The 28,000-nt window shown below is 45.2% G+C and overlaps 1 protein-coding gene across 2 annotated transcripts; it reads left to right on the forward strand.

Annotated features, from left to right (window-relative positions):
- Positions 1–49: 49 nt before the first annotated feature.
- On the forward strand, positions 50–27,712 carry LOC133448283 (uncharacterized). Of its 2 annotated transcripts, none has more exons than XM_061726666.1 (5): positions 50–234; positions 4,789–5,223; positions 10,091–10,374; positions 10,464–10,591; positions 11,723–27,298. In XM_061726666.1, exons 1-5 carry the CDS (start codon positions 90–92, stop codon positions 11,787–11,789), a joined length of 1,059 nt encoding a protein of 352 aa, XP_061582650.1. In that variant the 5' UTR covers positions 50–89; the 3' UTR covers positions 11,790–27,298. The 2 variants fall into 2 exon arrangements, with proteins under 2 accessions (XP_061582650.1, XP_061582649.1); XM_061726665.1 differs by lacking the exon at positions 11,723–27,298 and adding an exon at positions 27,331–27,712 and having other exon boundaries at positions 51–234.
- Positions 27,713–28,000: the final 288 nt, after the last annotated feature.

The raw sequence follows: 28,000 nt of genomic DNA on the forward strand, positions 1-28,000 counted from the left end.
TGCGTCGATTTAACGCGGAACCATACAGCATGTGCAGTGAACCCACACAGGCGCGCCCCCGCAGACTCGCTCAGTCCGAGAGACGGAGGATGAGGAAGAGGATGAGGATGAAGCTGGTCCTGGTCGTCTGTGTTTTCATGTCGGTCGTCTGTGTTTTCATGTCGGTAATCACGGATGCCTCACCTAACCACCGACCTGCCAGGTCTGCTGCTGCTGAGGCTGCGTGGACGACAGGTGAGATTCTCTCGTATTCCTCTGCGGTCAAACCAGCCGTCATTCCTACTTGGTGGTCAAATCAGCCGCTCCTACATTTCATCTGCGCTCCTATTTCAGTCTTTACGGAAAATGAAGGAATGCGGCTCAGAAACAGAAAGATATGGTACGTCTTGGGATCAGAGGTGTCTTCAGTATTCACATTCATTACTCAGGTAGAAGTATAGATACTAGAGTTTAAAAATACTCCTGAAGAAGTTGAAGTATCAACTCAAGTTTTTTACTCAAGTAAAAGTATAAAAGTACTGGTTTCAAAACTACTTAAAGTATAAAAGTAAAAGTAATGTAAGGGGGAAAAAATCCATTAAGGACAAAAGCCATTGAACATGAATGCATCTTAGTATAATGCAAATATATTAAAGAACCATATATGTGTATTATTGAGCATTAACATGTGTTTCAGAGAGCAGCAGATATGATGACTAGTTCCCTATAAGTATTGTAATGGTGCAAAAAGTCAAACTTCAGAGGCATGTTATCATTTATCCTAACCTTTATTGGAATGTACATCCAAGTTTAGTTGCAGGAATCTGAGGGAACGGATGTAAGAACAAAACTGGACAAGAACATCTGAAACAACCACAACCAAATTCACTCTATCCGGATGGAGCAATTTAACTGGATAGTTTTTTTTTAAAGGCCGAAATGAAATAGAGTAACGAGGCTGTTTTTAAAATGTAAGGAGTAAAAAGTACAGATAATTGTGTGAAAATGTAAGGAGTAAAAGTAAAAAGTCGTCTGATAAATAATTACTCCAGTGAAGTATAGATAACCAACATTTCTACTTAAGTAAGGTAACGAAGTATTTGTACTTTGTTACTTGACACCTCTGCTTGGGACAGTAACTTCTAGAGGTTTTTCCAAGAATGTAAGTCTTTAGGTGGGTTTGAAAAATACAAGAATAACTGTGAATAAGTATATGCTGGTGTCTAAGTTTGCAAAAACTATTGGTGATAACATTTTATGTGATATTCCAAGTAAGGATTTTGTGGATGACTGTTACTCAAACTACATTTTGGGCCTCAGATGAGACTCAAAAATGTCATTTCACCACCAAGATATCTTTACGTTTTTGTGTGTACAAAGAGGGTTAAAAGGGATTTTTTAGTCCAGGCATTTTGTCCATTCAAGTCAACTACAGATGTTGCACAAACTACTGCCAATAGATGCAAAGGGAGAGAATTGAGGGACTCTTCTCCTAACACCGGCCTATATTGTCATAAATGTATAAATATTATTTCAATGAATGTTCCTACATTTGGACTGCATCTATTGACAGTGTATCAGTACTTGATTATTCAGACTTAATGATTACTTTTTTGACCACACATAAAATTTAAATTACCCTGGTTTGTCTTTGGTAAAACCTACCCACACTATCACTTAAGTGAAATGACATTTTTGAGTCTTGTCACAGGATTAAAATAGCTATTTATTTTTATTGTAACTCCACTGCTGCCTGTGCCAACATAAAACTTTGACTTTGTGACAAATACATATTGCATTCTATATAAAAAAAGAAAGATATGAGGTACTGTATTTTTTTTTCATATTTCTTTCATTACCTTGATTACACCCACACTTCCACCGTAATATTTACACACTCTTACTGTGAAAGAAAGGGATGAAACACTTTTCTTTTTTTTTTTACTTCAGGTTCAGTGTTGCAGACTATAAAAATTAATTCTTCCATAATTTCACCTAATGCCTCACAAAACCCTCTTAACAACTAGAATCACAACAAGCACAGTGAATTTCAAACAATTTAACTGTGGAAAAATTGAAATATTAAGATGGCCAGGTGTAGACTTCAAACATTTTACTTTTCGACAAGTTGCCTTTTTCACTTTAGGTTCTGTTTTTCAGGCGACTGACCTTGGTAGAAAAGTAAAGTGTTTGAAGTTAAGATCTTAGTATTGGGTGAAATTATGGGAGAATAAAATTTTAAAGTCTCTGCAAAACAGAACCTGAAGCAAAAAAGGCAACTGACCTAGTGTTTGAAGTTTAGATCTTAATATTTCAATTTTTCCACAGTTAATTTGTTGAAATTGAGTGTGTCTGTAGAGGGTTTTGTGAGGTATTAGGTGAAATTATGGAAGAATTCATTTTTATAGTCTCTGCAACACAGAACCTGAAGTAAAAAAAAGAAAAGTAAAAATAAAAATAAAAATAAACTGCATTATCTCAAACTCAGTACTTCATATCTTTCTGTTTCTGAGCCGCATTCATTCATTTGCCGTAAAGGCTGAAATAGGAGCGCACATGAAAATTTAGGAGCGGCTGATTTGACCATAGATATACTGTATATAAAGCCTTAATATATATCTATGGATTTTACCATAAGTAAGAATGAGGGCTGGTCTTATTTCGCGAGTGAAAGGTCACCCCGGCCCGAATCAGGATTAAAGTTAACACAAACTGCACACCGGTCACTTAAAACAATAATAACATTTGTTAAAAGTTTATCTTCATCTGTTGTGACCTGATATGGGCAACATTCAGGCTGCGCCCCACGTGACTCCACCAGCCAATCAGATCTCCTCCTCTGCTCAGGGCGGAGCTCCAAAACTACAGTTTAAAGGCTGATTTATGGTTCCGCGTTAACCAACGCAGAGCTTACGGCGTAGGGTACGCGGCGACGTGCACCGTACCGCGTACCTTACGGCTTGGCTACGCCGTACCCTACGGCGTAGGTTCTGCGTCGATTTAACGCGGAACCATAAAACAGGTGATCTTCAAGCTGCGCTTTATCCAGTGTTTCACACGTGTTTTATTGTCTGACAATAGAAAGTAAGTGGGGGGAAACTTTAACAGTTCAAATATAAAATATCTTGGAAAGGTCCTGGAAAATAATTTCAGAGAAAGAGTGGGAACCCTGTATAAATGATAACATTTGATGGACAAATATCCTCTCTATGGAACGCTGAAACAGTCAAAATTAAATAAATGAATAATTAAATAATTGAATAAATATACAATGAAATAAATAAAATTGGAAATACATAAATATATAATTTATTTAATATACAATTAAATAATGAAATGTATCATTAAATAATTAAATGGTGAATATATTTAATTGGATATATATTTAATTATTTAATTGTATATTGAATAAATTACATATTTATGTATTTCCAATTTTATTGATTTAATTGTACATTTATTTAATGATTTAATTAACTATTTATTTAATTTTGACTGTTTCAGCGTTCCATAGCTCTCAGGCCACTCAAGAAAATAAAAATACTGGTTTGCTTTTCTTCAATTTTTTAAAGGCCTTCTCCCGTCAAATAAAAAAGCTATAAATAAAATAAAAATAAGATAAAATAAAAAGCTTCCTGTCTTCTAGGACATTTAGTTTTAGATCCTTGATTAAATCAGGACTATTGTAGGGAATAGTTTAATTTGATGTCGTCACTGCGCATAAATATATAACTATCAGTTCTGTGTTTTTCAAGCATATCTAACTATATCTCGCTTTAGAGTGGAAAAACAAGATTATCAATAGTGTAAAATGTTCACATTTTTCTGTATGGTGTATATAAAAGTAACCTAGGGCTTTATAGAGTTTACACAGGAGGCCTTTATGTTGCAAATATGAATTGTTTTTTGAAGTTGTTATTTTATTGCAGCAGACATCACAACATAAAACAATCTTCAGCATTGACAAAAAAGACAGTTTTCCCCAAGTCTGCTTAATAATTTATAACAGGGCGTATATATATATATATATATATATATATATATATATATATATATATATATATATATACAGGACTGTCTAAGAAAATTAGAATATTGTGATAAAGTTCTTTATTTTCTGTAATGCAATTAAAAAAAAACTAAAATGTCATACATTCTGGATTCATTACAAATCAACTGAAATATTGCAAGCCTTTTATTATTTTAATATTGCTTATCATGGCTTACATCTTAAGATTAAGGTTCCCAGAATACTATTTTTTTTTTAGATAGGATATTTGAGTTTTCTGAAGCTGTAAGCCATGATCAGCAATATTAAAATAATAATCCAGAATGTATGACATTTTTGTTTTTGTAATTGCATTACAGAAAATCACAATATTCTACTTTTCTGAGACAGTCCTGTATATACATGTAAAAAGAAAAAAGAAGAAAATAAATCATAGACACCGCTGGCCACTAGAGGGCGCTCACGTCCCGCCAGTTCTGATATAAACACAGCCAATAGTTCAGATCAGTCCCACCTCTCAAGATTCACCTTTTGATTTTAGTAGAGATGTCGGTTCTCTACTCAAATCTTAAAATATTGTATCAAAGACATCAGAAACTGGAGCGGTCTCCGTCTTTTAAACTTTAAATCAAACAGAGGTCGTCCACTAATCAACCTGGGTCTGTTAGAGTCTTGCACATGCAACACAGTTTGCATGTAAATCATGTAAATGTGCACATAAACATCTTCCGAAGGTGCAAAAACAGGATCTTAATCTCTTCCCACTTCACGTTTGTATCTTTTTGTGTTTCTCCATCCAGGAAGTTCTGGAGTAAACTTAGATGGGAAGATGTTCACCTTGTCTATTTATCACGGAGGAATAACCTTCTTCGCGCCGTACTTCCGTCCTCCCTGGTTAACTACGTCGGGTCAAGTCAGGACAGACACCACCCGCTACTACACGTCCACCACCAGGCCCAGAACCAGAACCACCGAACCCTGGACCAGATCCTACCCCACCACCACCCAAACCCAGGAACCCGTAACCAGATCCTACCCCCCCAGCACCCAAACACACCGACCCTGGACCAGTTCCTACCCCACCACCACCCAAACCCAGGAACCCTGGACCAGATCCTACCCCACCAGTACCCAAACCCAGGAACCCTGGACCAGATCCTACCCCCCCAGCACCCAAACACACCGACCCTGGACCAGATCCTACCCTCCCTGGACCACAGCTCTGCCCACTAGAGGTGAGAACTTGCATAAGGGTCAATGAGGTGACGCCTATAATTTCTGAAAAACAGACCTTTTTTCAATTCAAAAAAGGTTTTAAGCCGCACTATGTAACTTTTCCACCTAACAATCATAATCAAATATCATATTTCCACAGTCATTGTGATGGTACATCAACTTCCAACAGGTTTAATGAACCTCTGTCATGGTCTGAGGGGTCTGTATCGCCTTCACTGGCACTATGTAACTTTGAGGAGCATGGTAGGAACCCTGCCACACTAAAAAACTACACATTTTTACGGCTTTGACCGCTTTACGGCATACGTCACTCCCCCCTCCTTCCCGATTCGTAGTCAAGACGAAAGCTGGGCGGGACGTGGAGCGCAGAGCTCAGGTTGGTGTTGAGCTAAATGCAGAGCTGTTATCATGGCCAGCAAAAAATCCGAAGAAAATAAAAGTTTTAACGGAGAAGGCGAAAAAAAGAAAGCGGGAGAGTAACAAGCTAAATGCCCGGACAAGAATAAACATTGGCCCGGCGTTCACTCGCTGGCGTGAGCTGAAAGACGAGGAAGGATGTCCGTTTTTTTTTTTAAATCACTCTAAATGTATTTAAATCAATCTTCTGCCCTATCTGGCATGATATCCGAAGTGTCTTGTAGTCCTGTGTAAGATTGCAACACATTTGTATTTATATTTCCATCATAATATACAAACAAAGTTTCACTGACGTCCATTTTATGAAATATCATTTGGCGCGACCATTAAAAAAACAACCATTTTTGTATAATACTGAAAACTTGTAAAAAAAAAAAAAGATGTCAAGATGTTAAGGAAATTAATTTATTTTAATATGAGTCATGGTTGACAAAACATTTTTTTTCTCCCTTGTCTGCACACATATTAATGATTGATACCATGACGGTAGAAACCAAAAGTATATATATGTGCATTATTACTATATTTAATATATATACATATATATACGCATACATATGCGTACACATACATAAATATACACATACAAACCCAGTGATTTTTTTTTTTTTTTTTTTTGGGGGGGGGGCGGTGACGACATCCACTGCCAATCCAGGAAGCAGGGACACACGGAAACACACGTCAAGCACTAGAAATCTGCAACAAAAAAAACACAAAACAAAGCACGAAACCGGCACGGAGCCAACCAAAACAATAACAGCAATCGACCTAAATCTTGAGATCTGATTGCAGTCTGAGCTAAGCTAGCGCTACCGCTACCTAAACCCAAAAACTGGAGGGTGTGTGTGTGTGTGTGTGTGTGTGTAATAAACCAAACAAAGCTCTACCTGAAGTGTATCTATAGTGGGGGAGGGGGGGAGCAACCCCGCCACCCGCGAGACCAGAGGCCGACACGGAAGAGCCCGGAACCCAGGCCACCGGCAACCCCACAGAGGGGAGAAGTAGGAGGGAGGCAACCCACCGCCTGCGAGGGGGGGCCCCCACGGCGCGGAAAGAAGCAGCCAGGGATCCCGCAGCGGCGGACTGCGCCCCAGGCAATCCCCGGCCACCCGGTCCGGGCCGGACACGCGGCCAGGAGGCCCTCACCCTTCAGGCCAACGACCCCCACCCGGCAGGTGAGAGGGCGAGACAGAGCCGCCCCGGCCGCCGACGCGGGCAGGCGCACCCGCCCCCCACGAAGTGGCCCTCCAAGACCAGAGGGGCGCCCCGCCGCAGAGGCAGCGGGGGGGACCGGAGACGGGCCCGGAGAGAGGGAACCCCCCAACAAGGCGACACCCGTGCAGGCCCGACAACGGAGGGCCCCAGACCAAGGCATCCCATTCATTCATCCATTCACCTATCCGATATCTATACTAATAATAATATGATATACTATACATAATAATAATACTAATAATAATAATAATAATAATAATAACCATCTTTGTATAATATAATAATGATAAATTATTAAGTTTTGATGTCCTGCCAATGGAGGCCCGAATCCTCCATGGCAGGACCCTTCCATACCGCATTCTCACCGACACAGACACACAATCACGCACCGTTTCCCCCTCCCCGGGGGGGTCCAGCACCGCCAGAAGGCGCCCCAGGCTGCACGGCGAGCCCCGCCAGGCCCAGGTAACCCGACCCACCTATCCCAGGCCGGTGAGGGAGCGCGGGTGATGTGGGACCCCCTCCCGCCCCTGGTGTTGAGTGCATGTGATTAATGCCATAAAAACAGGGAGGGGGGAGGGCCAAGTATCGATTTGACGCCGACCCCCCCCTCCCGAACTACGTGTCCTTGTCAAATGTATTTATTAAGTGTTGAATGTGCAGTGTCTATTTTGCTGTTAAAACCGTGAGGCAGGGAGTGCCGGGCCACGCGGGACAATGCCCCCCACGACCCGGACCCCCCGCCCTTCGCCTATGTGCGTATGAATCGTGTAGGGGGGGAAGGAGGGGGAGCGGAGGCCGAAGCCAGGAAGCAGGACCAGCAAAGCCGGTCCTGGTAAGACACCCGCGTCCCCCCACCGGCCATCCAGTAGACGGGGGCCGGCCCTCCGAGCCGGGCCAGGGCCCCACCGTACCTCCACGGGCGCCCCCGGCGCCGCCGGAGCCCCCAGACGGAGGGGGAAACGGTCCAACATCCTCCCATTCATACTGACAACATAAGACATAGACACCTGGGAATGGTGCCACCCTGCCGCCGCGCCCGCCCATGCACCCCCCGGTCAGGGGAGGCCCGATCCCCGGACCCGGCCCCACCCCCCCCCGAGGCCACCCCGGCGGACACCCCAAGGGTCACGGAGTCCCCACATCCGCAGGGGCACTTGGCCCCCGCCCAGCGACGGAGGACCAAGGCAGCAATGCCACCCCAGCGCAGACAGCCACCCCCCACCCAGGCAGGGCCGGGCCCACCGAGTGGGATCCCCACGTCCCCCCCCCACCGCCCCCCAGGGGCCACCGGAGGCCCGCGCCCCAGACCCCCCAAGCCGACCCCCAACCCCAAGGGCTACGAGATCACCACCCCCCCCGCCCCCACTAGGTAACGAAGCCAATAATCGGGGACCACATGAGTTTTTTTAAGGCTAGTGCCAATTCATCTTGACAAAAAACTCTGAAATCACTTAATTTAAAAATTTTCTATGAATTTATGTGTACACAACATTCTTAATGTTTGAACTACTGCAATAGATATTCTTTTTTTTATTAATTTAAAATTAACCTGTTGAAAATCCTTGTTCGTCATTGACCCATAAATAAATGATTTACTGTATAATTTCATATGTCAGGCATTAAAGGGTTAATAACTTTTTTTTGGATCACTTTGATATAGGTTTTGTTTCTGGATATTCTGCATCTCTGTTCCCTTTTTTATCCATGTGATTATTTAATGTTTTTATGTGTTTATGTTGTATTTATTAGTTTTTTTGTGGTTAATATTAATTTTTGTGGATTTCCATGTCTATTTAGGGTAATTTATGAACCTTTTTATCTTTTTATGCATCTTATTATGTGCATCTTTAGAGTTTTTTTTGCAGGTTTACGTGTTTTTCTTTTTTTAGGGCCTGAGCACTTACAGTGTGAAGGCCCTATTGTATCTGTAGGAATTTCCTTTCTTCTTCTTTCTTTCTTTTTATTTTTCTGATGAAAGGAGGGCCTTTTTGCCCCCCTAAACGTGCCCCAAAAGTCACCCAATTTTGCACGCAAGCCAGGCCTGGCGAAAAATGTGATATTTAATGGTTTGTATTAATGGGCGTGGCAAAATGGCTCAACAGCGCCCCCTAGAAAACTTTGTGCCTCAAGCCCAACGATACGGTTTGACGTACATGCACAAAAATCGGTACACACCTGTATCATGTCACAACTTAAAGAAAAGTCTCTTGGCGCCATGGCCAAAACCCAACAGGAAGTCTGCCATTTTGTATTAATCGTGTAATTTTGGCGAAACTTATGCCATCCTTCGGCAGTTAATACGGCCCGAACAGTAACGTGCACCCAGGTGTATTATACCTCAAAATGTGCGTCTCCATCCTGCTACAACGCGCATTACTTTTCTCTTTCAAAAGCGTTACCGTGGCGACGCTAGACGCTAAAAAGCGTGCCCCCCCTTCATGTGATTGGTTCAGACAGAAAAAACTTTGTGCCTCAAGCCCCACAATACGGTTTGACGTACATGCACGAAAATCGCTACACATCTGTATCATGTCGCAACTTAAAGAAAAGTCTCTTGGCGCCATGGCCGAAACCGAACAGGAAGTCGGCCATTTTGAACATTTTGAATTAATCGCGTAATTTCTGCGCAATTTATGCCATTCCTTCGGCAGTTAATAATGCCCGAACCGTAATGTGCATCCAGGTGTGTTATACATCAAAATGTGCGTCTCTATCCTGCGACGACGCGCCTTACTTTTCTCTTTCAAAAGCGTTACCGTGGCGACGCTAAATGCCCGAAAAGCGCGACCTGCCTTCATCTGGTTCGTCCATATTTGATAGTTCCTACTTTCTGCCATAACTTTTGAATGGTTTGACATAAAGACTCGTGGGTGGTGCCATCGGACTCGGTATTGAGTACTTGACCTTCAATGGCATGAATTAGCCCCGCCCCTTCATCTGATTGGTCCATATTTGATAGTTCCTACTTTCTGCCATAACTTTTGAATGGTTTGATATAGAGAGTCGTGGGTGGTTTCATCCGCTAAATGTCCAGGCCTGAAGAATCTACATGAAGTCATACAAGCTTCCACTGCAGCCTGAATGTGCAGAAGGGTGCGAGGGCCCGTTCATCGCTGCTTGCAGCTTTATTCTCTTCTTTTTTCTTTTCTTGTGTTTTGTTATTTTTTGGACATTTTTTGTCCCGTTGTGGTTCCATTACACCTCTTTCTGACGGTTTTATTGTCCCTGCAGGCGTCTCTGTGTGTTTCCGGTTCATCACCGACAGGATTCAGATGAGCGGCCTCTTCACGCTGAGTCCATCCAGCTACCCTCCTCTGGAGCTGAGGCTCGATGCAGGCGGCAGGTTTGAGCTTTCGTACGGCAACTCCGTGTACCTGCGGCCTGCCATCAGGCTGTGGCCAGAACTCAGGCAGAACATGTGGAACAACATCTGCCTCACCGTTGACTCCGTGAAGAGTGTGGCCCAGATGTTTGCTGACTCCAACATGAGTATCAGGAAGCTGCTGCCAAACCGGGTGAGATTAGGGTGAAATGATCACGTTCCTTATAAAGGTTTCTAGTCGTTATTGTCTCCAACATCTGCCGTGTGTGTGTGTGTGTTCAGTATGTGTGGTCAGGTGAACCTGAGATCAACTTCTCAGGCTTCGACGGGCAGCTGACGGACGTCCAGGTGTGGGATTATCCCCTCCGCTACAAGGAGGTGCTCTACTTCATGAGCAGAGGCTCCTACGGGTAAACGCATTTGACACCTTTAATAAGTTAACGTAACAAATGACACATAAGCAGCTGGAAAGTCGGAAACAGAACTCCAGCAATGCTTTGAGTTCTTGTTTTTGTTGCCTGGCAACAACTGATTTGATGGGGTCACATGGAGCTCACAGATACCAGCTTGATGTAGGTTTTTTTTAATTTTTTTAAAAGTTATACAGAAATAATTATATTTGGTAACGAAATAGAAAGAATAAAAGTCCAGAGGCTCCAGACAAGAACCCGGGTTAGAAATGTTAGACCTTAGCTTCAGTGTTGTGCGTCGCCCATGTGAAATCTGGACTTATAAATGTATGAATATTTTGTGATTTTGAGGACCTGTAAAACCAGACTTTGCCCCTTCTTCCTGAAGTCCTGCGACCCCCTGCTGCTAACTCCTGGTTATCTCGGCCTGGGTCGAGATAGTCCGTTTACGACCCCACTGCATGGCCGGAGATCAAAACAAGGACCCAGCAGGGTTTCTGCCAGGGAAAACAGACTTCCTTGGGGTTTTATGACACCTAAGCAGGGGTCGGGAAGCAGCGGAGCCCTAAAACCAGGCCTCTTTGGACAGACACAAAACCTACCAGCAACCCCCCAGCCTGGAACTGGCTTTAATGTGCCTCATAAAATGGCGACCGTGCCATGAACCACAATCCCAGCATGCCTTGCGGGATGGGGCGGCGCCTACAAGCGCGCGCATCCAATCGCAATGAGGCACCGATGACGTCACTGCAGCGCGCGTAGGATCAAAACCCCTGCCGCTGCTTCTCTTCACTCTCTTCCGATCAACCTCTCTTCCTGAGCAGCAGGACCAAAGGATCCCATCTCCCTTCTCTCCCCCCGGCTGGGGGGGAGGCGGAAGGCCCGCAACGGACCGGGCCTGCGGAGCTCCGGCTCCCATTGACTCTCTTCTTCTCCTCTTCTACCCTTCTCAACTTCATCTCATCGGCGCTGGATCTTTGGCCAGGCCAAAGCATCCCATCTCCTCTCTCTCCCCCCGGGCTGGGGGGAGGCAGGAGGCCCGCACCGGACCGGGCCCTGCGGGGTCCGGCCGTTGAAGCCGCGGTCCCCCGGGAGGCTCCGATTTCTCACTAAACTCTGTTCCTCTTTAAGTTCACAGATCCAAGCTTCCGACGCCCACGCGCTCCCGGCAACCAGATCGGGACACAGCTGCGATTGAGTTCTCTGACTGAACCCCCCCCTCCCCGCTCCGAGCCCCTGTCTGCGAACCGGCGCAGGGATCGGGGACGGACGGCCGGCGTCTCGCCCGGCGTGAGCTCTCCCGGGGCCCGGACGGCCGCGCGTCGGCGACCGGCGCAGAGAGGGAAGCACGGCAGGAGAAGACCGGTCCCCCCCGCCGCGCCTAGGAATGCGTGTGAGCCTCCGTTTGGTCCGGAACCACGGCCCGGCACGAGGCGGCCCCGCCGCTGTCTAATCCGTTTCAGGGGAAGGGACGGGACGCGATATCCTGACTGCGAAACCCCAGCAGGACCGCAAACCCGGTCGACAAACCCGCAGGCCCCCGATTCCGGATCCCAGAGGAGACGTGAACCCGCGTAGCAGTGATCAGTAGGATTTAAGAGTGTTCAGAACTGTGTGTGAGATTGTGAGACCTGGGTTATCAGTAACTTAAGAGTGTTGCAGAGCTAAATCTGTGTTCAGAGCTGAGATTACATCATCATTGTTATCATTATCATGGTTGATTAATTTGTAGTCACTACTTTCTGCTAGTCATTCATGTTTTAAAGCGCTGTTTTCTGCAGTTGATCACGGTTTAACACCGGGATCACCATCCGGTCCGATGGCACGTGGCCCAGAGGGCGCGTCCATCTTTAACAGACCACAGGAGCCTCGTTTGAACTGTAGATGTTCTGTATCTTCATTATTATTACATTTGATTCTTTTCTTTTCATTCCATGCATTTAACGTTTATGTTTCATTTTATTGATTGTTGTTTTTCTAGTTAATTAATTGTTTTATGGATACTTAAGCCATTTCTGCCATCAGATTTATTTGGGTGTTGCGTTTATCATCTTTTGACACCCGTATGTAAATAAATTCTGATTGATTTCTTTATGAGTGGTTGTGTTATTTCATGCAAGATTTGGTCACAAATTGATTTGTTTAAGCAGAGCCTAGTGTTCGGATATCACGCCTTCACTGTTATTCTGTAAGATTTGCTGTTCTGCAGGATAATTCAAATCATAATGAGACTGATTTTCTGCTGTTAGTTATCGAATCCCACCGGAAGTAAGGCCCCGGCGGTGGTGCCCCTACGAGAATTATCATTTTTGATAATACAATTTGATAAATAGTCAACTTTATTAATTATTAATAATTCTTTAATAGAATTATCATTAGCCTTGATAACTGGACAGCCAAGCTACCTATGAGTTGCACAACATAAATGGCGCCCCAGCGTGAGGCTCTCTCGAAACGATATTTGTGACCAGTTTGCATGAAATAACAGAACATTAATTTTGATCGGGAAAGAAAATATTTTTATTTTTCTTCCCCCCTCATTATCTGATTCCTACGGTTATTTTAATACATCCCTGTTCTAATGGCAACCTCGCCTCACTAAAGGGTGATTGCTTGGTTAAGTTCTTTAATTTTATTAATTTGAACTTTTATTTTTCATCACACGATTATTAATCTTGTGATTGATTTCCTCTGCAACCTTGCTTCACTGAAGGTAATGGTTGGGTTTGCTTTAAGTTCTGTTAATTTTATTAACCTGAACTTTTTCTATCACTCAATTTTTGTGAATCTGTTTGAGTAATTTCCTTTTGCAACCAGGTTCCATGGAAACTAATGGTTGGCTCGCTGTAAGTTCCTGATTTTTATTAATCTGAACTTTTATTGAGGGATCACTATTTTATTAATCTCTGATTAATTCCCTTTTGCAACCATACTTAACTGAAGGTAATGGTTGACTTAATTTCTTCAATTCTATTAATTGAACTGTTGCTGATTACCCCATGTGAGTTATTAATCTTCTCAGATTAATCTCTACTGTGTTTTAAGTTGAATCTTCAATTTAAAGTTATTTAAAGATTCCTCCCTTTTAATTCACTTTATTAATTCCTTTCAGTTGGGTCTTGCTTCTAAGGTGATAACCAATACCCCAGTCTCTCAGGGTTTGTTATCGGTTTAATTTCTTCTAATCTGGGTGATAACGTGAGCTGACTTTGTTAATAAGTGTAATCTCTTGCCAGAATCCCAAGCGAAGCGCTGGGGCCTGGATCGTGAGCTGAGGTGTGGTTATTAATGGCAGAGAGCTCATCGCAGTGGACGGAGAACCAGCAGAGGGGGACATGCAGGCTGATAGAGATCGACCGACAGGCAAGTCTGTTCTTAGGCTGGACCCAAAAGTGGTGAGCCCGGTCATCTCATCCCCTGAGCCCCCTGGTCAGACACCACCGTGAGTAAGCCAAAAATTAATTACCCGAAAGGAGCTGCGGCCCTTCCCAGTTTTCACTGTTACTGACGCTGAAGAAGCAGCTCAGCGTTTTCTTAAAGTAAACCAGAGAAGAACAACCAAGGCGCAGACGCCGTACCTCAGAGCGAGGGGGGTCCCACGTTTGACCTTTTTTAGCAAAAGAACACTGAACAGCTGCATTACCTTGTATGCAGCGGCCCCCTCACAATTTTTCTGACCCTGAAGTGGAAGTCCGCTCCACACCTGAAAGGGGGGTAGGATACTTTGGGGCGTTAAAGAAAATTCACGCCTACACACAATTTCCAGGCTTCCACAGCCGACATAAGTTAATTTGTGTGTTTTTGTCGCCTAGCAATTAATCAAAGAGTGGTTAAATTGTTGGCTTTTGATTTTAGGTACAGTGTACATACTGAAACCTAACTAACCCCTCCTTTTATCTTTCATCTACCGCACTTTAAGAGTGATATCACTGTGTTAGGTAAATGAATGATGTTATTGCTTTGAATATGTTTTTCTTTTCATATTTTTGTGCATTGCTCGCCTAGTGGACTAACCAGGCTAGCCTCACGCCCCCAACCAGAGTTTATGACCACATGGACTGGTGCACCGTTGTTAGATTCGACAACCAGACCCTGCATTCCGGTTTTCGATTCGAAGGGGGGAATGTTGTGCGTCGCCCATGTGAAATCTGGACTTATAAATGTATGAATATTTTGTGATTTTGAGGACCTGTAAAACCAGACTTTGCCCCTTCTTCCTGAAGTCCTGCGACCCCCTGCTGCTAACTCCTGGTTATCTCGGCCTGGGTCGAGATAGTCCGTTTACGACCCCACTGCATGGCCGGAGATCAAAACAAGGACCCAGCAGGGTTTCTGCCAGGGAAAACAGACTTCCTTGGGGTTTTATGACACCTAAGCAGGGGTCGGGAAGCAGCGGAGCCCTAAAACCAGGCCTCTTTGGACAGACACAAAACCTACCAGCAACCCCCCAGCCTGGAACTGGCTTTAATGTGCCTCATAAAATGGCGACCGTGCCATGAACCACAATCCCAGCATGCCTTGCGGGATGGGGCGGCGCCTACAAGCGCGCGCATCCAATCGCAATGAGGCACCGATGACGTCACTGCAGCGCGCGTAGGATCAAAACCCCTGCCGCTGCTTCTCTTCACTCTCTTCCGATCAACCTCTCTTCCTGAGCAGCAGGACCAAAGGATCCCATCTCCCTTCTCTCCCCCCGGCTGGGGGGGAGGCGGAAGGCCCGCAACGGACCGGGCCTGCGGAGCTCCGGCTCCCATTGACTCTCTTCTTCTCCTCTTCTACCCTTCTCAACTTCATCTCATCGGCGCTGGATCTTTGGCCAGGCCAAAGCATCCCATCTCCTCTCTCTCCCCCCGGGCTGGGGGGAGGCAGGAGGCCCGCACCGGACCGGGCCCTGCGGGGTCCGGCCGTTGAAGCCGCGGTCCCCCGGGAGGCTCCGATTTCTCACTAAACTCTGTTCCTCTTTAAGTTCACAGATCCAAGCTTCCGACGCCCACGCGCTCCCGGCAACCAGATCGGGACACAGCTGCGATTGAGTTCTCTGACTGAACCCCCCCCTCCCCGCTCCGAGCCCCTGTCTGCGAACCGGCGCAGGGATCGGGGACGGACGGCCGGCGTCTCGCCCGGCGTGAGCTCTCCCGGGGCCCAGACGGCCGCGCGTCGGCGACCGGCGCAGAGAGGGAAGCACGGCAGGAGAAGACCGGTCCCCCCCGCCGCGCCTAGGAATGCGTGTGAGCCTCCGTTTGGTCCGGAACCACGGCCCGGCACGAGGCGGCCCCGCCGCTGTCTAATCCGTTTCAGGGGAAGGGACGGGACGCGATATCCTGACTGCGAAACCCCAGCAGGACCGCAAACCCGGTCGACAAACCCGCAGGCCCCCGATTCCGGATCCCAGAGGAGACGTGAACCCGCGTAGCAGTGATCAGTAGGATTTAAGAGTGTTCAGAACTGTGTGTGAGATTGTGAGACCTGGGTTATCAGTAACTTAAGAGTGTTGCAGAGCTAAATCTGTGTTCAGAGCTGAGATTACATCATCATTGTTATCATTATCATGGTTGATTAATTTGTAGTCACTACTTTCTGCTAGTCATTCATGTTTTAAAGCGCTGTTTTCTGCAGTTGATCACGGTTTAACACCGGGATCACCATCCGGTCCGATGGCACGTGGCCCAGAGGGCGCGTCCATCTTTAACAGACCACAGGAGCCTCGTTTGAACTGTAGATGTTCTGTATCTTCATTATTATTACATTTGATTCTTTTCTTTTCATTCCATGCATTTAACGTTTATGTTTCATTTTATTGATTGTTGTTTTTCTAGTTAATTAATTGTTTTATGGATACTTAAGCCATTTCTGCCATCAGATTTATTTGGGTGTTGCGTTTATCATCTTTTGACACCCGTATGTAAATAAATTCTGATTGATTTCTTTATGAGTGGTTGTGTTATTTCATGCAAGATTTGGTCACAAATTGATTTGTTTAAGCAGAGCCTAGTGTTCGGATATCACGCCTTCACTGTTATTCTGTAAGATTTGCTGTTCTGCAGGATAATTCAAATCATAATGAGACTGATTTTCTGCTGTTAGTTATCGAATCCCACCGGAAGTAAGGCCCCGGCGGTGGTGCCCCTACGAGAATTATCATTTTTGATAATACAATTTGATAAATAGTCAACTTTATTAATTATTAATAATTCTTTAATAGAATTATCATTAGCCTTGATAACTGGACAGCCAAGCTACCTATGAGTTGCACAACATAAATGGCGCCCCAGCGTGAGGCTCTCTCGAAACGATATTTGTGACCAGTTTGCATGAAATAACAGAACATTAATTTTGATCGGGAAAGAAAATATTTTTATTTTTCTTCCCCCCTCATTATCTGATTCCTACGGTTATTTTAATACATCCCTGTTCTAATGGCAACCTCGCCTCACTAAAGGGTGATTGCTTGGTTAAGTTCTTTAATTTTATTAATTTGAACTTTTATTTTTCATCACACGATTATTAATCTTGTGATTGATTTCCTCTGCAACCTTGCTTCACTGAAGGTAATGGTTGGGTTTGCTTTAAGTTCTGTTAATTTTATTAACCTGAACTTTTTCTATCACTCAATTTTTGTGAATCTGTTTGAGTAATTTCCTTTTGCAACCAGGTTCCATGGAAACTAATGGTTGGCTCGCTGTAAGTTCCTGATTTTTATTAATCTGAACTTTTATTGAGGGATCACTATTTTATTAATCTCTGATTAATTCCCTTTTGCAACCATACTTAACTGAAGGTAATGGTTGACTTAATTTCTTCAATTCTATTAATTGAACTGTTGCTGATTACCCCATGTGAGTTATTAATCTTCTCAGATTAATCTCTACTGTGTTTTAAGTTGAATCTTCAATTTAAAGTTATTTAAAGATTCCTCCCTTTTAATTCACTTTATTAATTCCTTTCAGTTGGGTCTTGCTTCTAAGGTGATAACCAATACCCCAGTCTCTCAGGGTTTGTTATCGGTTTAATTTCTTCTAATCTGGGTGATAACGTGAGCTGACTTTGTTAATAAGTGTAATCTCTTGCCAGAATCCCAAGCGAAGCGCTGGGGCCTGGATCGTGAGCTGAGGTGTGGTTATTAATGGCAGAGAGCTCATCGCAGTGGACGGAGAACCAGCAGAGGGGGACATGCAGGCTGATAGAGATCGACCGACAGGCAAGTCTGTTCTTAGGCTGGACCCAAAAGTGGTGAGCCCGGTCATCTCATCCCCTGAGCCCCCTGGTCAGACACCACCGTGAGTAAGCCAAAAATTAATTACCCGAAAGGAGCTGCGGCCCTTCCCAGTTTTCACTGTTACTGACGCTGAAGAAGCAGCTCAGCGTTTTCTTAAAGTAAACCAGAGAAGAACAACCAAGGCGCAGACGCCGTACCTCAGAGCGAGGGGGGTCCCACGTTTGACCTTTTTTAGCAAAAGAACACTGAACAGCTGCATTACCTTGTATGCAGCGGCCCCCTCACAATTTTTCTGACCCTGAAGTGGAAGTCCGCTCCACACCTGAAAGGGGGGTAGGATACTTTGGGGCGTTAAAGAAAATTCACGCCTACACACAATTTCCAGGCTTCCACAGCCGACATAAGTTAATTTGTGTGTTTTTGTCGCCTAGCAATTAATCAAAGAGTGGTTAAATTGTTGGCTTTTGATTTTAGGTACAGTGTACATACTGAAACCTAACTAACCCCTCCTTTTATCTTTCATCTACCGCACTTTAAGAGTGATATCACTGTGTTAGGTAAATGAATGATGTTATTGCTTTGAATATGTTTTTCTTTTCATATTTTTGTGCATTGCTCGCCTAGTGGACTAACCAGGCTAGCCTCACGCCCCCAACCAGAGTTTATGACCACATGGACTGGTGCACCGTTGTTAGATTCGACAACCAGACCCTGCATTCCGGTTTTCGATTCGAAGGGGGGAATGTTGTGCGTCGCCCATGTGAAATCTGGACTTATAAATGTATGAATATTTTGTGATTTTGAGGACCTGTAAAACCAGACTTTGCCCCTTCTTCCTGAAGTCCTGCGACCCCCTGCTGCTAACTCCTGGTTATCTCGGCCTGGGTCGAGATAGTCCGTTTACGACCCCACTGCATGGCCGGAGATCAAAACAAGGACCCAGCAGGGTTTCTGCCAGGGAAAACAGACTTCCTTGGGGTTTTATGACACCTAAGCAGGGGTCGGGAAGCAGCGGAGCCCTAAAACCAGGCCTCTTTGGACAGACACAAAACCTACCAGCAACCCCCCAGCCTGGAACTGGCTTTAATGTGCCTCATAAAATGGCGACCGTGCCATGAACCACAATCCCAGCATGCCTTGCGGGATGGGGCGGCGCCTACAAGCGCGCGCATCCAATCGCAATGAGGCACCGATGACGTCACTGCAGCGCGCGTAGGATCAAAACCCCTGCCGCTGCTTCTCTTCACTCTCTTCCGATCAACCTCTCTTCCTGAGCAGCAGGACCAAAGGATCCCATCTCCCTTCTCTCCCCCCGGCTGGGGGGGAGGCGGAAGGCCCGCAACGGACCGGGCCTGCGGAGCTCCGGCTCCCATTGACTCTCTTCTTCTCCTCTTCTACCCTTCTCAACTTCATCTCATCGGCGCTGGATCTTTGGCCAGGCCAAAGCATCCCATCTCCTCTCTCTCCCCCCGGGCTGGGGGGAGGCAGGAGGCCCGCACCGGACCGGGCCCTGCGGGGTCCGGCCGTTGAAGCCGCGGTCCCCCGGGAGGCTCCGATTTCTCACTAAACTCTGTTCCTCTTTAAGTTCACAGATCCAAGCTTCCGACGCCCACGCGCTCCCGGCAACCAGATCGGGACACAGCTGCGATTGAGTTCTCTGACTGAACCCCCCCCTCCCCGCTCCGAGCCCCTGTCTGCGAACCGGCGCAGGGATCGGGGACGGACGGCCGGCGTCTCGCCCGGCGTGAGCTCTCCCGGGGCCCGGACGGCCGCGCGTCGGCGACCGGCGCAGAGAGGGAAGCACGGCAGGAGAAGACCGGTCCCCCCCGCCGCGCCTAGGAATGCGTGTGAGCCTCCGTTTGGTCCGGAACCACGGCCCGGCACGAGGCGGCCCCGCCGCTGTCTAATCCGTTTCAGGGGAAGGGACGGGACGCGATATCCTGACTGCGAAACCCCAGCAGGACCGCAAACCCGGTCGACAAACCCGCAGGCCCCCGATTCCGGATCCCAGAGGAGACGTGAACCCGCGTAGCAGTGATCAGTAGGATTTAAGAGTGTTCAGAACTGTGTGTGAGATTGTGAGACCTGGGTTATCAGTAACTTAAGAGTGTTGCAGAGCTAAATCTGTGTTCAGAGCTGAGATTACATCATCATTGTTATCATTATCATGGTTGATTAATTTGTAGTCACTACTTTCTGCTAGTCATTCATGTTTTAAAGCGCTGTTTTCTGCAGTTGATCACGGTTTAACACCGGGATCACCATCCGGTCCGATGGCACGTGGCCCAGAGGGCGCGTCCATCTTTAACAGACCACAGGAGCCTCGTTTGAACTGTAGATGTTCTGTATCTTCATTATTATTACATTTGATTCTTTTCTTTTCATTCCATGCATTTAACGTTTATGTTTCATTTTATTGATTGTTGTTTTTCTAGTTAATTAATTGTTTTATGGATACTTAAGCCATTTCTGCCATCAGATTTATTTGGGTGTTGCGTTTATCATCTTTTGACACCCGTATGTAAATAAATTCTGATTGATTTCTTTATGAGTGGTTGTGTTATTTCATGCAAGATTTGGTCACAAATTGATTTGTTTAAGCAGAGCCTAGTGTTCGGATATCACGCCTTCACTGTTATTCTGTAAGATTTGCTGTTCTGCAGGATAATTCAAATCATAATGAGACTGATTTTCTGCTGTTAGTTATCGAATCCCACCGGAAGTAAGGCCCCGGCGGTGGTGCCCCTACGAGAATTATCATTTTTGATAATACAATTTGATAAATAGTCAACTTTATTAATTATTAATAATTCTTTAATAGAATTATCATTAGCCTTGATAACTGGACAGCCAAGCTACCTATGAGTTGCACAACATAAATGGCGCCCCAGCGTGAGGCTCTCTCGAAACGATATTTGTGACCAGTTTGCATGAAATAACAGAACATTAATTTTGATCGGGAAAGAAAATATTTGTATTTTTCTTCCCCCCTCATTATCTGATTCCTACGGTTATTTTAATACATCCCTGTTCTAATGGCAACCTCGCCTCACTAAAGGGTGATTGCTTGGTTAAGTTCTTTAATTTTATTAATTTGAACTTTTATTTTTCATCACACGATTATTAATCTTGTGATTGATTTCCTCTGCAACCTTGCTTCACTGAAGGTAATGGTTGGGTTTGCTTTAAGTTCTGTTAATTTTATTAACCTGAACTTTTTCTATCACTCAATTTTTGTGAATCTGTTTGAGTAATTTCCTTTTGCAACCAGGTTCCATGGAAACTAATGGTTGGCTCGCTGTAAGTTCCTGATTTTTATTAATCTGAACTTTTATTGAGGGATCACTATTTTATTAATCTCTGATTAATTCCCTTTTGCAACCATACTTAACTGAAGGTAATGGTTGACTTAATTTCTTCAATTCTATTAATTGAACTGTTGCTGATTACCCCATGTGAGTTATTAATCTTCTCAGATTAATCTCTACTGTGTTTTAAGTTGAATCTTCAATTTAAAGTTATTTAAAGATTCCTCCCTTTTAATTCACTTTATTAATTCCTTTCAGTTGGGTCTTGCTTCTAAGGTGATAACCAATACCCCAGTCTCTCAGGGTTTGTTATCGGTTTAATTTCTTCTAATCTGGGTGATAACGTGAGCTGACTTCGTTAATAAGTGTAATCTCTTGCCAGAATCCCAAGCGAAGCGCTGGGGCCTGGATCGTGAGCTGAGGTGTGGTTATTAATGGCAGAGAGCTCATCGCAGTGGACGGAGAACCAGCAGAGGGGGACATGCAGGCTGATAGAGATCGACCGACAGGCAAGTCTGTTCTTAGGCTGGACCCAAAAGTGGTGAGCCCGGTCATCTCATCCCCTGAGCCCCCTGGTCAGACACCACCGTGAGTAAGCCAAAAATTAATTACCCGAAAGGAGCTGCGGCCCTTCCCAGTTTTCACTGTTACTGACGCTGAAGAAGCAGCTCAGCGTTTTCTTAAAGTAAACCAGAGAAGAACAACCAAGGCGCAGACGCCGTACCTCAGAGCGAGGGGGGTCCCACGTTTGACCTTTTTTAGCAAAAGAACACTGAACAGCTGCATTACCTTGTATGCAGCGGCCCCCTCACAATTTTTCTGACCCTGAAGTGGAAGTCCGCTCCACACCTGAAAGGGGGGTAGGATACTTTGGGGCGTTAAAGAAAATTCACGCCTACACACAATTTCCAGGCTTCCACAGCCGACATAAGTTAATTTGTGTGTTTTTGTCGCCTAGCAATTAATCAAAGAGTGGTTAAATTGTTGGCTTTTGATTTTAGGTACAGTGTACATACTGAAACCTAACTAACCCCTCCTTTTATCTTTCATCTACCGCACTTTAAGAGTGATATCACTGTGTTAGGTAAATGAATGATGTTATTGCTTTGAATATGTTTTTCTTTTCATATTTTTGTGCATTGCTCGCCTAGTGGACTAACCAGGCTAGCCTCACGCCCCCAACCAGAGTTTATGACCACATGGACTGGTGCACCGTTGTTAGATTCGACAACCAGACCCTGCATTCCGGTTTTCGATTCGAAGGGGGGAATGTTGTGCGTCGCCCATGTGAAATCTGGACTTATAAATGTATGAATATTTTGTGATTTTGAGGACCTGTAAAACCAGACTTTGCCCCTTCTTCCTGAAGTCCTGCGACCCCCTGCTGCTAACTCCTGGTTATCTCGGCCTGGGTCGAGATAGTCCGTTTACGACCCCACTGCATGGCCGGAGATCAAAACAAGGACCCAGCAGGGTTTCTGCCAGGGAAAACAGACTTCCTTGGGGTTTTATGACACCTAAGCAGGGGTCGGGAAGCAGCGGAGCCCTAAAACCAGGCCTCTTTGGACAGACACAAAACCTACCAGCAACCCCCCAGCCTGGAACTGGCTTTAATGTGCCTCATAAAATGGCGACCGTGCCATGAACCACAATCCCAGCATGCCTTGCGGGATGGGGCGGCGCCTACAAGCGCGCGCATCCAATCGCAATGAGGCACCGATGACGTCACTGCAGCGCGCGTAGGATCAAAACCCCTGCCGCTGCTTCTCTTCACTCTCTTCCGATCAACCTCTCTTCCTGAGCAGCAGGACCAAAGGATCCCATCTCCCTTCTCTCCCCCCGGCTGGGGGGGAGGCGGAAGGCCCGCAACGGACCGGGCCTGCGGAGCTCCGGCTCCCATTGACTCTCTTCTTCTCCTCTTCTACCCTTCTCAACTTCATCTCATCGGCGCTGGATCTTTGGCCAGGCCAAAGCATCCCATCTCCTCTCTCTCCCCCCGGGCTGGGGGGAGGCAGGAGGCCCGCACCGGACCGGGCCCTGCGGGGTCCGGCCGTTGAAGCCGCGGTCCCCCGGGAGGCTCCGATTTCTCACTAAACTCTGTTCCTCTTTAAGTTCACAGATCCAAGCTTCCGACGCCCACGCGCTCCCGGCAACCAGATCGGGACACAGCTGCGATTGAGTTCTCTGACTGAACCCCCCCCTCCCCGCTCCGAGCCCCTGTCTGCGAACCGGCGCAGGGATCGGGGACGGACGGCCGGCGTCTCGCCCGGCGTGAGCTCTCCCGGGGCCCGGACGGCCGCGCGTCGGCGACCGGCGCAGAGAGGGAAGCACGGCAGGAGAAGACCGGTCCCCCCCGCCGCGCCTAGGAATGCGTGTGAGCCTCCGTTTGGTCCGGAACCACGGCCCGGCACGAGGCGGCCCCGCCGCTGTCTAATCCGTTTCAGGGGAAGGGACGGGACGCGATATCCTGACTGCGAAACCCCAGCAGGACCGCAAACCCGGTCGACAAACCCGCAGGCCCCCGATTCCGGATCCCAGAGGAGACGTGAACCCGCGTAGCAGTGATCAGTAGGATTTAAGAGTGTTCAGAACTGTGTGTGAGATTGTGAGACCTGGGTTATCAGTAACTTAAGAGTGTTGCAGAGCTAAATCTGTGTTCAGAGCTGAGATTACATCATCATTGTTATCATTATCATGGTTGATTAATTTGTAGTCACTACTTTCTGCTAGTCATTCATGTTTTAAAGCGCTGTTTTCTGCAGTTGATCACGGTTTAACACCGGGATCACCATCCGGTCCGATGGCACGTGGCCCAGAGGGCGCGTCCATCTTTAACAGACCACAGGAGCCTCGTTTGAACTGTAGATGTTCTGTATCTTCATTATTATTACATTTGATTCTTTTCTTTTCATTCCATGCATTTAACGTTTATGTTTCATTTTATTGATTGTTGTTTTTCTAGTTAATTAATTGTTTTATGGATACTTAAGCCATTTCTGCCATCAGATTTATTTGGGTGTTGCGTTTATCATCTTTTGACACCCGTATGTAAATAAATTCTGATTGATTTCTTTATGAGTGGTTGTGTTATTTCATGCAAGATTTGGTCACAAATTGATTTGTTTAAGCAGAGCCTAGTGTTCGGATATCACGCCTTCACTGTTATTCTGTAAGATTTGCTGTTCTGCAGGATAATTCAAATCATAATGAGACTGATTTTCTGCTGTTAGTTATCGAATCCCACCGGAAGTAAGGCCCCGGCGGTGGTGCCCCTACGAGAATTATCATTTTTGATAATACAATTTGATAAATAGTCAACTTTATTAATTATTAATAATTCTTTAATAGAATTATCATTAGCCTTGATAACTGGACAGCCAAGCTACCTATGAGTTGCACAACATCAGCAACCTCAAACAAATATCAGAGATGTCTCGGCCTTCGTCTCCAGGAGACTGCACTACTGAACGGCTCTTCTGCCAGAATAAACTTTAAAATGTTGTCAGTTTACAAATCAATCACAATACAGGGCGGAAATACATTTCTTTCCAACGATATATTTATTTATTTCAAAACATAATAGTACATACATACTGTATAATCTATACCAGTGGTTCTCAAATGGGGGTACGCGTACCCCTGGGGGTACGTGAAGGCACTCCGGTACGTGAGATTTTAAAATACACATATATTTAAAAAGTAGCATCCATGCAAAAATCCTTTAAAAATAAATATTTCATAAATAATTGAGGAAAATATACGTCTAAATTCATAAAATTAATTTTATCTTCAGGAGTAGGCTATTCAACTTATTATCCTAAAACCGCAGAGTATCCCCCACACCAGGATGGTTCCACCTAACCTGTCAATCACCTGGCTTCACCTGTCAATCACTTGGACCAACGATGGAGTCGAGGTTGAAGCATAGCAGCAATATTTTTATGTTTAATAAATCAGTTACTGATGGCACAGTTCTCTGTTTTAGGTCTTTTTTTTTACAACCAAAAGTGCTTTGCGCTGGTAAGAGGGTACTTGGCTGAAAAAATATTTCACAGGGGGTACATCACTGAAAAAAGGTTGAGGACCACTGACCTATGGGACTCAAAACATCTGCCCCAAACCGTATAAAAAATAAATAAAAAATCACTAATGAAAGACAGGAATTTTAATACGTAATAAAATAATTATACATTGCTTGAGTAAGTGAAATATATAAAAATAAAATAGTTAATAAAATAAAATAAAAAATAAAAAATGGGGAGAGTAGAAACAAAACCAATCATACACTTTTCATACAAGTTTGCACTGCACATAAAATAGACAACAATCACTCAACACAAGACAGTAAACCTTTTTGAAGCTACAGAGATACTTATGGATCATCCCCAGGTGTTTCCACCAAACCAGACAAGTCTTTATTCGAAAGAAAGTTTTTAAATGGGCCCCAGATGTTATCAAAAACAGATTGCTTGGAAATACATTTCTGATCTTGTAGATTACAGACCGTGGCTCTTTAGGCTCTGAGGACTTCTGGAGGAAGTCGGCTGGTCGAGCCGCAAGTTATGAACCAGACGGGTGAAAAAGCATTTAGCTACGATGCTGCGAACAGAGGGAATAAACTGTTTGATCTTGAATCTGCTTTTAAAGCTGACTTTGAGTTGCCTTTGTGTAGAAAATGTGCCTTACAAACAAACCTGCTTTGCCTCAGCCCTACTTTAGCCTTGCCTAGCCTTGACTTGGCCTTGCCTCACCTCACTTTTCCAATGCCTCAGTCTCGCCTCAGCTCATACTCTCTGAGACAGGTCTCTGCCTCGATTTGCCTTGGGCTTACTTTGCCCTAGCCTCACCTTGACCTTGATTTGGCCTTGCCTCACTTTACCTTGGCATCATCTCACTTTGCATTGGCCTTGTTTCGCCTCGGCCCTGCCTTGATTTGCCCTGGTTTTGCTTTGCCTTAGCCTCGCATCACTTTTCCATGGCCTAACTTTGGCCTTGCCTTGACGTGGCCTAAGGCCCTGTCCCAATCCCCCCACTACCCCTACTTTTCAGCCCTACCCCTAAATTTTGCACGTTCCCGTGAGGGTAGTGGTGTCCCAATTCCTCTTTTCATCTAGGGGGAGTGCGGAAAACGAGAGTAGTGGCTATGAATCTGTCCCTACGGAGCAAGGGTTTTCGGATGCACCCTAGTTGACCTAGGGCCAGAAAAAATTCCCAGAATGCTTTTCGTCGTCATTTGCGGACTGAATCAAAAAAAAAAACATGGCGGACATTTCTTATTTTTTAGTGAATAAAATCTATATTTTGAGTTAGTTTCTGCATAAAAATGCATTTTGATTACATTTCTAGCGAGAAATATATATTTTACTTTCATAATATTCACTCAGTGAACGTACATAATCACTCGTTTGCTCGTTGTTGCAAAATCTTTTTCAAACCTCGCCAGAATAAAGGCTGATTTACGGTTCCGCGTTACAGAAGAGCCTACGGCGTAGGTTACGCAACGACGCGTGCCGTACGCCGTACCCTACGCCGTAGGCTCTGCGTCGATTTAACTCGATAAACTCATAAATCAGCTCCCGAGCCGGCAGGCTGTTCTCATCCCGAAAGCGTCGGATGAAATTTCTTAACAGGCGTTATTAGGATAAACTGAGCCCAGATTGGGGATCTTAACGTTTACTTTTACGCCTGAAAAAATATTAAAACTTAATAAAGTGGCATATTAACAGCGCTACAGCGGAAATTAAAACAGCTTTTATCTCTGGGCTTCCTGATACGGTGAGACGTTTGTGCAAACGTAACTACGCAGTCGCTTACGTACCCGAACGTAAACCACGCAGTGACGTAGCAAGTGGTGTCCCAATCCCTAGGGAACATTACAAGGGCTCTACTCATTTTTAGGGCTAGTGGTAGAAAGTAGGGGGTGTATTGGGATTGGTCTTAGTCTTGCTTTGCCAAAGCTTCACCTTGACCTTGATTTGGCCTAACTTTTCCATGGCCTCACTTTGGCCTAGCCTTGGGTCTGGACCTCAGCTCGGCCCAGAAAGACTCCAGGTTGGGCCGGACGGTGTTGCCCCGTTGCTGAAGGCAGAACCACCTATATCCGTCTCCTTGTCCTCTTCCAGTTTGTCTTTTCTTCTCCTCTAAAGTCACCCTCTTCTTTTACTGAGGTGGAAGAGCTTCATATCCGGAGCTAAAGCGCCGGTTTGTGTTTCCAGGCCGTCGCGAGGCTCCGTGCTCAGCTGGTCCCACATCAGCTACTCCCGAGGAAACGCGCTACTGGAGGACGTTTACGAGCAGCAGATAAAGTCGCGAGTTCGTCAACTGGGCGACGAGAGGAAGACCAAGAAGCTCTCCAAGATGAAAAAGGACCGGAAACAAGTGATGTGAAGGAAACAGAAGAACCATTAATCAATCACCACAATCCATATCTAATCAATAATTACACATGAATTATGTTCTAACATTTCATTATGTAAAGTGTGATTACTCTGCCACAAATTCCACAGGCTTTGGCTTTAAAGTGTATTTCTCTAAACGTGTTTTTATAACTTGCTGCATTATTAAGAAAAAAGACAATAAAGAGATTTTTCCCTAAAACTCCTACTGTGTGAATGTTAACTTTAAATGCATCATTTGAATCTTTTTGTTTTATTGAAAGTAGAAAATGAAAACAACCAGGGCAGGTGAAGTTGTGTGTAAAAAATAAATCTGAAAAACATAAAATTACAGCTGTTTAACAAATCCTCGTCGAAGGTAAAGATATAAACAAAGCAAAGTCCCAGCGCCACGTGGATCACAGATACTGCAGATGAGAAGCTCCGCCCCACAGCCGTGACTCCTCCCCCTCCAGATTCCGTCTTCAAATCCGATCCAAACGCACAAAAT

Source organism: Cololabis saira, chromosome 8 (genome assembly GCF_033807715.1).
Source record: "Cololabis saira isolate AMF1-May2022 chromosome 8, fColSai1.1, whole genome shotgun sequence".
In the NCBI taxonomy this organism is placed as follows: Eukaryota; Metazoa; Chordata; class Actinopteri; order Beloniformes; family Belonidae; genus Cololabis; species Cololabis saira.

Bases quoted from the DNA above. Each gene is read 5' to 3' on its own strand.
- LOC133448283 (XM_061726665.1), top strand. From the start codon at position 90: ATGAGGAAGAGGATGAGGATGAAGCTGGTCCTGGTCGTCTGTGTTTTC. The intron at 235-4,788 runs GTGAGATTCTCT...TTCTCCATCCAG, and splicing joins TGAGGCTGCGTGGACGACAG to GAAGTTCTGGAGTAAACTTA. The intron at 10,375-10,463 runs GTGAGATTAGGG...GTGTGTGTTCAG, and splicing joins GGAAGCTGCTGCCAAACCGG to TATGTGTGGTCAGGTGAACC.